The following is an 11099-nucleotide window of genomic DNA, read 5'->3' on the forward strand; positions in this document are numbered from 1 at the left end:
CTTCGTTGAAATGCGCATCTAAAACGGCCGGCGACAACGGCTGACTGATGGTGCGCCTCAGCATCAGGGCATTCGCGATTTCAGAGAGTACATAGAAGGGACACCGGGCCCCGGTCCCATAGATTGGAAAGTACTGTCCTACTATCAGGCTCAATGGACACAAATTGGAATTAAAAAAAAACACGCAATTGCGTCCAAATCAGAGACAGAATTGCAACTGACTGTGACGGTACGCAGTATCAACATGCCTCATCACGTCAGCACTCCCGCAAGCTTGCCGCCGCGCGCAGCATCACTCGCGGCCGCGCACTGCGGCAGCAAGTGGCAAATGATATCGGCATCTTGCGCTCAGCAAATGATCTGCTTTCTTGATCCCGCTACCATTAGGTAGAGGGCCTTTCTTGTTTTTTTCACAAATAGACGGGGAATTCTGACGAGCCCATTAAATGATACCAAGTTCTCACGGTACCTGTGTCGGCATTAATAGGACGATGGTGTGATTACATCAGCATTGCGCCCTCTGTTACATTCGAAGGTCTCGACGTCGCCGCTTCGCGCTATCTGTCTGCTTCTTCTTCGTCTTTTGTTACTTCTCAATTTTAAGTCCACCGTCTTCGCCGACGAAGTGTTATATATTCCATCCCCTTTCAGCCTTAATTACTATATCGGATGGTTCTACGAATCTCTCTGTGATTGACACGGCGCCAAGCGATGTGGTTTTTGGTTGTGACTGGATGTCGTATTGTCGGGATATAACAGAGAATCATTGAGAAATCCGATTGCCTGCACAATATGAATGTTGCTCTGGTAAGTTTGTTGTAAGTCTTACAATTGATTGATGTCGTTATATGTTCAGATGATAACAATTCGGTATACGGATCTTCGGTCAACGGTCATATTGCTATCCAGCCGGGTTCTTCCAAGTCTGATGACTGTGTCAAAGCAGAAGGCAGGATCCGAGAGATATTGTTCAAAACTGCTATGTCGCCGTCACTGTTTTCAGCTGATGGTGTTCAATTATCACGAATCGCGTATGATCACGGACTGCATATAGAAGAAATGAAGGTCAATCTCCTGCGTCATTTTTTTTTCCGGCGTTTGCATCGAAGCAGGAGCTGTGCAATGTGCTCCTCAGTTGGCTTGCGCGTTGATTTCTCAGGGATTTTCAGAACAACGTTTATTACTTGGTAATATACTCCGTGAGGTTTTATCTTCTTTATCATCGGCGTTGTCTGACGCCTGTTTTAGGGATATGTTCCTGGCTGCGGGGGAAGAAAAATTGCTTATTCATGCCAATCGCGGAGATTTGATTCGTTTGCTTGCTGTTTGTTGGATTTGAGGCTTTATCTTATTATTCGTTCTAAGTAACTAAGTACTATTTAGGTGTGACTCATTAAGACAAAAGGTAGCGGGCTCTGCTACGGATGTGGCCCTACACGACTTATCGCACAGCGATGCAGCCACTCCTCTGATTGAACAGCATAGAATATCCATTTTTATCTCGAATACCCATCACACCATGCTGGACAATGACATTCACAGTAGACTCCGAGTGACCGAGTCCCAATATCATCAGCCAAGAATACGATCTTGTTCAAATATTCGTCCCTGAAGCACATGTTGAAACTACTAAAGGTCTCTTGCCCAAAACAAAGTTCGGCCTTCCTTTCAGTGAGTATTATGTATCTTGCACCATCGTCTACGCAGTATATTATGCAATCACATCTTGACCCTTCGATTCACCAAGCTATCTGATCAGATGGTTCTACTTTCCGAGATAATAAATCATCAGTTCCAAGAATTCCGTGACACTACGAGACCTCCCCAACGGTGATCGTTTCGACATCTAGCACAACAGGGCAGACTGACCATTCAATTGTACACACAGTTACCAACTTCAGTCCCACGAGATCATCATCGCCTTCTCTATGTACGTACATGACCCAGCAATAATAGTTTGCAGCGAGAACCTGGGGATACACACGTCGCTCCGGCCGGAACCTGCGTGACAGTATCGAGCGCCTATATTCACAACAAGATACGTCCTCGCGGAACTTGTCCTGCCAAAAACGCCCCGTTCTTCACGGGACATTCACGTGGTGACAAGCGACCTGAAAATGTAAGTTTGAATGAAATCAGGCGCTAAAAATCGTCAGAGAATCTAACACCATGCTCTCCTAGTATTTGCGCCACTGATCTAATCCCCTCTATTGCACGAGCTCATGGTACCCTGTTATCAGTCGGACCTTACTCAGTTCCTTTGACCAACTTCAAGCCTTGAGCCAACAAAGTCCGAACGGCTCTCGTAATGAAAAGACCCTCAAACTCTACTCAACATGTTCGTTTCAGTTCAATATTGCAGTCACCGACCGGTAAGATATAACTTCTGTATCCCCGCAATGTGCATGCTTCCCATCCCTTACTCCTTTACTACGTTCAACTTTGTCAGTTCGATCTTCTCCTCGTCACGTCTTTCAACATGTCAACTAATCTCTTTCTCGCATTTTTAGTATGTTAGCTTCCCTTTATTAATGCTTTGTAACAATGCAGACTTGGGGAATTTCAACTCTCTGAGCAAGTTGGAATGCGGGTCTGCAACGCGCTCGCTGCGAACATCCGCTGGCAGCATCTGCTAACTCCAGTAACCCAATACTATCATATTCACGCCATTCATTTTTTCCGTTGAATAGCAACTTAGCCTTGTCGCAGCGCCGCCACGTCACTCAAAATGCAGTGGCACCACGGGAATGGACACCAGCAGCGTGATTCCCGACATTACGTCGTGCATCATGAATCATGATGAACTGCAGCACCAGCGCCCCGAAGAATCGTACCGTTCACGACAGTGCCATCCTGCACACTTGCTAATGCCTTGGACCAGACGCCAGAGTACGGGAGCCATGTCTGTGGCTGCAGTATACTGTACAAGCACTCACCTGAGAGAATATATTATGCTGACTTTGATATGTTAAACATATAGTAGCACCACCCAACCGTCCGAATGTTTACCTGCCATGTCAACAGCACCACGTCGTGACGTGACTCAGCAAGAGAGTGGTGATGGAAACAGCACAAAGAATCAATGAAAAACACTAATGTGGCTCACTGAGGGTTTGAAGTCGTTCGAAGGAACCAAATAAGGTCCGGCTGATTACAAAGTACCATGAACGTTGAACTCTTGTTCGAAAGAACCGAGTGAAGTCTAACTGATACAGGTCAATCAATTTCACCATAGTAGAACTAAAATCATCTCATCTTCATTGAAGTGCGCGTCTAAAACGGCCGGCGGGGACAGCAGACTGATGGGGGTACGCCTCACATTGGGGCATTCGGGATTTCGGAGATTAGAGGGGACACCGGGAGCCCCATAGATCAGAAAGCACTGTCCTACACATAATCTTATCCTCAATGGACACAAATTGGAATATGGAAAAGTCCGACTGATAGCAGGGCACCAGAAACCTCAGGAAAGGCTGGGCGACAAAAATAAGCTCACCGATGTAATCGTGCGCTTTGTGGCGCGGACTCGGATAGCGATGGCGTTGCATTGCAGTACGGCATAGTAATGCAACCCAATGACGCAATGTCTCAAAAGCTAGGCCAACTATAGGTAGGTATGAGAATGTCCCCATCAGCTTTGCTGATACTGTACTATACAACGATTTGGGTTCGCGACGGCATCGCAGTTACTGCCACTGATGGAAGAGCACGTACCAACTAGTACCCATTGAGTTTTGTTATTCGAGCAACACCATACCTGAACATTAGACGACAGCTGCTCAAGCTTCACATAGGTTGGGCTTAGGCGTGTTTGGGCGGCTACTTCGAGCCACCATAATAATAGAGAGCAAGAATAGCGGTACAGGTGACGATCCAGCGCCTGGAGTCTGCAGGACTCGTGATCACTCAGATTGAGTTCAGCTGCAGAGTACCTGTCAAGTGTTCCTGTAACTCTTAACTTCAGTGATACTCCACGCATTATAGCGTGTGTTTATACAACAGCAATAACAAGATGGAAAGCCAAAATAAAAATGAATAACCTTGCAGTATTGTCCCACATCACCAAGGTCATAATTAGTTTATGATGTCGACGTCGTCTACAGCTTCCATCTTAACCCACATACCACCCTACATGGTAGAACCAGATTAGATAATTGTAAAGTATCTCGGAGTAAGACTTGCCATGGCATAAAGTGTCAAGTGGTTTCTCGGCCTGAATTGCTCGATAGCCTGCCGACCGTCTTTCTCAGCCCACCACGCAGGTGGGCGCATCGCCGGCTCGGGTGATAGTGTAATCTTGAAAAAGTTTTGCAGTAAACGAATGATCATGAACGACATTTCGTTGTATGCAAACTGAGGTAAAAAAAATGGGGGCATGAGATGAGATGGGTGGCAATAATGAATGAGCGACATACTTGTTGCCCTAAGCAAATTCTGGGTCCCGCGTTAAATGGCAGGAAAATGAAGGGATTGGGAATCAGGTATTTCTTCACGCGCTCGTCGAGCCATCTATCCGGATCGAACTCCAATGCTAGAGCACGGAGTCCGATTGAATCGACAATGTGTACGTAAACGAATTAAATTTACTTACCGTCTGGTCCCCACAGATCAGTTCTCCGGTGCATAAGGAACACTGAATAGTAGAGCCTGAAATTGTTCAAGTAATCATGCGATGAATCTAAACGATCGAACATGATGCATACATGGTCCCCTGGGGGATAAACAGTGGCTTCTTCCCATGTTCAGGGGATATCCATGTGGTCTCATGTACGTTTTCCCTAAAAGCTCGTGGCTTAAGTCTAGCATTTTCGACGCAGCCTAAGGACATACCTCACATCAAAGGGGCTAGGCGGTTGTTGGACGATGTAAGATACGTCCGAGATCAAATTCAATTACTTACACAGCAGGAAAAAGGCGCAGTGTTTCTAAAATAGGTGAGCAACATCCCCACGAGCGATGGGAAACGACAATATGCACCATTGAGGACCGCTCTGAGATACTTCATCTCTTTGATATCATCATATGTGGGTCTGCGAGTCAGCCCAACCTTCGATATGATTTCTTCCCTGAGTCGAGTGAGGAACTCCGGATGCATTGCCAACAAATAAACAGCTGATGTTAATGTTGAGGCCGTCTAATAATCATCCTTCGTTACCTGGTAGGATGGTTCACGAGTAAATGCAAGCTTACCGTATCTCTTCCGGCCAGTAATATATTTAATGTCTCATCTTTGATGATTTTGAAGTCTGAAAAGGATATTGCAACAACAGAAATTCTGTCGTAACATGCTATCTCACCTGACGTCAAATTTACGAGATGGTCCACAAGAGTTTGGTCGTCTGCGAATTCATTTTTGTTAAACTCGACAGCCGTGCTATGCTTCTCCAGAGCGTCTTTGAGAATCGGATCTAAAAATGCATCTACCACTTTCATATGTTGCGCGGTGCTGTCAGCAAGAATCTCAGTGAGTGGCCAGGTCTGCCCGGTAGAAACACGCCGATTTATTCCCTGTTGAGCTTGAGAGAAAGCATATGCGAAGGCGGCGGCAGCGTTGTCTCCTTGGTTAGTATTTGTGGATTCTGTTGCGTTATGAGGGTAAGGGAGTCCAGCGGAAAGCGAATCGATACAGTGTCCAAATAGGAACTCCGATGCAGAGTCAAGTGTAAATCTAGAGATGAGATCCTGTGGTATGATTAAAAGATGTCAAAATTCCAGCTTGAAGGAGCCCGTACTTGGAAGTCCACTGCCAAGCCCGCTCTGAAACGTTCCTTGGCCAAAGCGATAGCATGATCCGCATGACGGTCAAAGATGTCAAAGTGACTTATCCGATCATGAGTGAAGAATGGCCTTGTCATGGTTCGGTGAAGCCTAGAAATACATAGCCTAAGATTCATTATCAGAGGTAATCTTCGAATTCATGGCTCACTTCCAGATTTCACCTGGTGGTACAACCAATCGGTCAATCTGTCATAACATAAAAGGCCCGCCAGTGCACGCTTACCATCTGAATTAAATACGCCCGTTCCAAGGACAGAGTCGGCTGCTTCTCTGAACTTGGTACCTGCATCGAGTCACGTGTCACATGTTAACAGGTGGTATCTGAGGTGCATACCTTTGACATAGTTATCGAAGTCAGTTGCGAGAATGGTCTATGTGTCGTTCGATTATAAAATATCTTCTAATATACATCGAAACTTGCCTTGATGTGTTGTGGTTCCGTGGTCACGATAAGGTCCTCCCAAAAAAAACGAAGATTGATAGTCGGCCCGAGTACCTTGATCTCGTCCTCTATAGGTCGTCCTAGACAAAAGTATAATTCCTTAAAGCACGAGCATGGAATGCATGAAACGGAGACTGTACCTAGGTATTCATTCTCGTTCCTCAGGACCATATTCACTACCGTGTCGAGATTTCCAGGCCATTTACCCCGGACACGAGGAACAAGTCTTGCACCGAGTCGATTGGCCTTTCGTTGTTGCGATCTCCCATCCACAAGAACGTACGCCACGAACCCGAGAGGCGCAGCACCCAAAACCACCGCAGATATAAGCCATGGAGAAACTCGTACGCCTTTTAGGGAGGCCAGGCGTGCTACGATAATGACTGAGGAAGCGGCCGGAGCAACGATGGAAAGCAAGCCCCGTGCGAGATACGCTACGCCAGGACTGACCCAAGATTGGGACATAGCTTGAAGTTTGTTACTAGTCGGTGACCCAGATTGGCAATATTTTATAAAAACCAAGATCGGTTGCTTATAGCCTAAGTTATAGGAAGGACCCCTGTGGCAATGCTTGATGTGATTTTCTAGTATTTGACAGCTTATGTTCGATAAAAATCGCAAATTTTCCTACTTTTTGTCCCTAGAAAGTCTAGGAATTTGAATTTCCGCAGTCCGGATCTGTCCGCAGTAATCAGTGATAATCCAGCGACCCCACGCAGACTCACGCTTGTCAGGACAGTCGCACAGCACATTAATGGCCATTGGTCACTCCTTTGATTGCATGCGACAGAGACAACGGCATGGAATTTCCATCTTTATTTCGATCAGCCATCACACCATGCTGGACAACGACGTCCACTTGCAATACTATCAACTAAGAACACGATCTTGTCCTAATATTCATCCCTGAAGCACAAGTTAAAGCTACTTAAGGTCTCTTTCGCTCAAAACAAAAATGCTATTAACTTACCTCCAACGTTGCACTTGCAAAATCGAAATGATCCTTTCAGTGAGTATTATGTATCTTGCACATCCGGTCCAGAGCTTGATGCACCATCGCCTACCCAGTAGTATACTGTACGATCACATCTTGACCCTTCCTGATCCACCAAGGTATCTGATTGGATGGTTCTACTATCCGAGGTAAGAAATCATCATTTTCAAGCGTGCGCTACGAGAATCAACGGCGATCGTTTTGACATCTAGCACAACAGGGCAAACTGATCATTCAATGTTACAAACTTCAATCCCACGAGATCGTCATCGCCTTTCCGATGTACGTACAATAATAGTTTGCAGCGAGAACCCGGGGATGCACCCATCGCTCCGGCCAGAACCTGCAAATGTAGCCCCTGAGCTAGCTATTTGTGGCCGAGAGACAAACTTACTTTTCTGCATCTTTACTTCTGGTATTGTATGTGATCATTCGTTCCGACATTCTGCTCACCTGCTCGGTGCCACAACTTGCAGTAAAGTCTGGCGAGGTTACTCTCAAAAGACCTCATCCACTTTCACGTCCCTGCTAGCGTCTTGGCCGGACTAAACGTTAACCCTCCATGTACGGAAGACCCAAGGGTGGGGAACACCCCGCGTGACCGTATCGAGCGCCTATACCCACGTTTTCGCGGAACTTGTCCTGTCAAAAAGTCCTGTCCTTCACGGAACATTCATGATTGGCCTGACGTAGTGACAAGCGACCTGAAAATAGGCTGAAGGTGTAAGTTTGAATGAGAAATCAAGCGCTAAAAATTGTCGGAGAAGCTAACACCATGCTCTGCTAGTATCTGCGCCACTGATCCAATACCCTTTACTTCTCGAAGGAAGAAACCGAGGGATAGGCTGAGCGACAAAAATAAGCTCACAGCTCACCGACGTAATCGTGCGTTTTTGCGACGCGAACTCGGATAGTGCATGTCATTGTATTGCAGTACGACCCACTGACGCTACGTCTCGAAAGCTAGGCCAACTATAGGCAGGTATGAGAATGTTCCGATCTACCCCACATATTTATACAACAGCAATAACAACAAGACAGGCAGCCAAAATAAAAATGAATAACGTTGCAGTATTGTCCCACAGTACCAATATCATAATTAGTTTATGATTTCGACGTCGTCTACAGCTTCCATCTTAACCCACATACCACCCTACGAGGTAGAATAAGATTAGATAATTGTAAAATACCTCGGAGTAAGACTTGCCATGGCATAAAGTGTCAAGTGGTTTCTCGGCCTGAATTGCTCGATAGCCTGTCGACCGTCTTTCTCAGCCCACCACGCAGGTGGGCGCATCGCCGGCTCGGGGGATAGTGTAATCGTCAAAAAGTTTTGCAGTAAACGAATGATCATGAACGACATTTCGTTGTATGCAAACTGAGGTAAAAAAAAATGGGGGGAATGAGATGGGTGGCAATAATGAACGAGCGACATACTTGTTGCCCTAAGCAAATTCTGGGTCCTGCGTTAAATGGCAGGAAAATGAAGGGATTGGGAATCAGGTATTTCTTCACGCGCTCGTCGAGCCATCTATCCGGATCGAACTCCAATGCTAGAGCACGGAGTCCGATTGAATCGACAATGTGTACGTAAACGAATTAAATTTACTTACCGTCTGGTCCCCACAGATCAGTTCTCCGGTGCATAAGGAACACTGAATAGCTGACCCTGAAATTGTTCAAAAAAATCATGCGATGAATCTAAACGATCAAATGTGATGCGTACATGGTTCCCTGTGGGATAAACAGTGGCTTCTTCCCATATTCGGGGGATATCCATGTGGTCTCACGTATGTTTTCCCTAAAAGCTCGTGGCTCAAGTCTAGCATCTTCGACGTAGCCTGATGAACATACCTCACATCAAAGGGGCTAAGCGGTTGTGGCACGATATAAAATACGTCTGAGGTCAAATTCAATTACTTACACAGCAGGAAAAAGGCGCAGTGTTTCTAAAATAGGTGAGCAACATCCCCACGAGCGATGGGAAACGACAATATGCACCATTGAGGACCGCTCTGAGATACTTCATCTCTTTGATATCATCATATGTGGGTCTGCGAGTCAGCCCAACCTTCGATATGATTTCTTCCCTGAGTCGAGTGAGGAACTCAGGATGCATTGCCAACAAATAAACAGCTGATGTTAATGTTGTGGCTGTCTAATAATCATCCTTCGTTACAGACAAGGATGGTTCACGAGTAAATGCAAGCTTACCGTATCTCTTCCGGCCAGTAATATATTTAATGTCTCATCTTTGATGATTTTGAAGTCTGAAAAGGATATTGCAACAACAGAAATTCTGTCGTAACATGCTATCTCACCTGACGTCAAATTTACGAGATGGTCCACAAGGGTTTGGTCGTCTGCGAATTCATTTTTGTCAAACTCAACGGCCGTGCTATGCTTCTCCAGAGCGTCTTTGAGAATCGGATCTAAAAATGCGTCTACCACTTTCATATGTTGCGCGGTGCTGTCAGCAAGAATCTCAGTGAGTGGCCAGGTCTGCCCAATAGAAAGACGCCGATTTATTCCCTGTTGAGCTTGAGAGAAAGCATATGCGAAGGCTGTGGCGGCGTTGTCTCCTTGAGTAGCATTTGTGGATTCTGTTGCGTTATGAGGGTAAGGGAGTCCAGCGGAAAGTGTCTCGATACAGTGTCCAAATAGGAACTCCGATGCGGAGTCAAGCGTAAATCTGGAGATGAGATCCTGAGGTAGGATGAAAAGATGTCAAAATTCCAGCTTGAAGGAGTCCGTACTTGGAAGTCAACTGCCAAGCCCGCTCTGAAGCGTTCCTTCGCCAAAGCGATAGCATGATCCGCATGACGGTCAAAGATGTCAAAGTGACTTATCCGATCATGAGTGAAGAATGGCCTTGTCATGGTTCTGTGAAGCCTAGAAATACACAGGCTGATTCCCCATCAGAGTTAATCTTCAAATTAATGGCTCACTTCCAGATTTCACCTGGTGGGACAACCAATCGGTCAATCGATCACAACATGAGCCCGTCAATGTACGCTTACCATCTGAATTAAATACGCCCGTTCCAAGGACAGAGTCAGCTGCTTCTCTGAACTTGGTACCTGCATCGAGTCACGTGTCACATGTCAACAGACGGCATCTAACGTGCATACCTTTGACATAGTTATCGAAGTCAGTTGCGAGAATAGTCTATGTGGCGTTCGATTATAAAACATCTTATAATATACATCGAAACTTGCCTTGATGTGTTGTGGCTCCGTGGTCATGATAAGGTCCTCCCAAAAAAAACGAAAATTGATAGTCGGCCCGAGCACCTTGATCTCGTCCTCTAAAGGTCGTGCTAGACAAAAGTATGATTCCGTAAAGCACGAGCATGGAATGCATGAAACGGAGACTATACCTAGGTATTCATTTTCAGATCTCATGACCATATTCACTACCTTGTCCAGATTTCCAGGCCATTTACCCCGGACACGAGGAACAAGTCTTGCACCGAGTCGATTGGCCTTTCGTTGTTGCGATCTCCCATCCACAAGAACGTAAGCCGCAAACCCGAGAGGCGCTGCACCCAAAACCAATGCAGATATAAGCCATGGAGAAACTCGTACGCCTTTGAGAGAGGCCAGGCGTGCTACGATAATGATGGAGGAAGCGGCCGGAACAACAACGGAAAGCAAGCCCCGTGCGAGGTACGCTACGCCAGGACTGACCCAAGATCGGGACATGGCTTGAAGTTTGTTACTGGTTAGTGACCCAGATGTGCAAATAAAAACCAAGGAGTACTAGCACTGGTCCACTTGAAATTGACACCTACACAGGTGGTCACTGGCTGCGGGTGTCCAACTAAGCGTTCAAAGACTGCGCACAATTTCACAGGCACAGGTGACAGGGGCCTCTCAACGTTAA

At 46.1% G+C, this 11099-nt stretch overlaps 2 protein-coding genes across 2 annotated transcripts; both read right to left on the reverse strand.

Moving 5' to 3' along the window:
* Positions 1-4146: 4146 nt before the first annotated feature.
* DFJ58DRAFT_730290 (cytochrome P450) lies at positions 4147-6685 on the reverse strand (the record flags this gene model as incomplete). Its single annotated transcript, XM_041385867.1, has 15 exons — positions 4147-4353; positions 4416-4531; positions 4592-4647; positions 4704-4778; positions 4831-4845; positions 4901-4925; positions 4978-5134; positions 5191-5246; positions 5298-5682; positions 5733-5868; positions 5927-5939; positions 6002-6061; positions 6113-6149; positions 6188-6300; positions 6361-6685. The coding sequence occupies 15 exons, from the start codon at positions 6683-6685 to the stop codon at positions 4147-4149; spliced, it is 1776 nt and encodes a 591-aa protein (XP_041241692.1).
* A 1353-nt stretch (positions 6686-8038) lies between these two features.
* On the reverse strand, positions 8039-11043 carry DFJ58DRAFT_485707 (cytochrome P450). Its single transcript, XM_041380616.1, has 16 exons — positions 10977-11043; positions 10594-10920; positions 10433-10533; positions 10346-10382; positions 10235-10294; positions 10163-10175; positions 9971-10106; positions 9429-9920; positions 9216-9372; positions 9139-9163; positions 9069-9083; positions 8941-9015; positions 8828-8883; positions 8652-8767; positions 8422-8592; positions 8039-8367 (listed from the first exon to the last, which is right to left on the reverse strand). The coding sequence occupies exons 2-16, from the start codon at positions 10916-10918 to the stop codon at positions 8314-8316; spliced, it is 1833 nt and encodes a 610-aa protein (XP_041241693.1). The 5' UTR covers positions 10919-10920; positions 10977-11043; the 3' UTR covers positions 8039-8313.
* Positions 11044-11099: the final 56 nt, after the last annotated feature.

This window comes from Suillus subalutaceus (genome assembly GCF_016647625.1).
Source record: "Suillus subalutaceus strain FC151 chromosome Unknown DFJ58scaffold_86, whole genome shotgun sequence".
NCBI lineage: Eukaryota > Fungi > Basidiomycota > Agaricomycetes > Boletales > Suillaceae > Suillus > Suillus subalutaceus.

Bases quoted from the DNA above. Each gene is read 5' to 3' on its own strand.
- DFJ58DRAFT_485707 (XM_041380616.1), bottom strand. From the start codon at position 10,918: ATGTCCCGATCTTGGGTCAGTCCTGGCGTAGCGTACCTCGCACGGGGC. The intron at 9,921-9,970 runs GTACGGACTCCT...ATCCTACCTCAG, and splicing joins GCTTGGCAGTTGACTTCCAA to GATCTCATCTCCAGATTTAC. The intron at 8,768-8,827 runs GTAAGTAAATTT...TCCGTGCTCTAG, and splicing joins TGATCTGTGGGGACCAGACG to CATTGGAGTTCGATCCGGAT.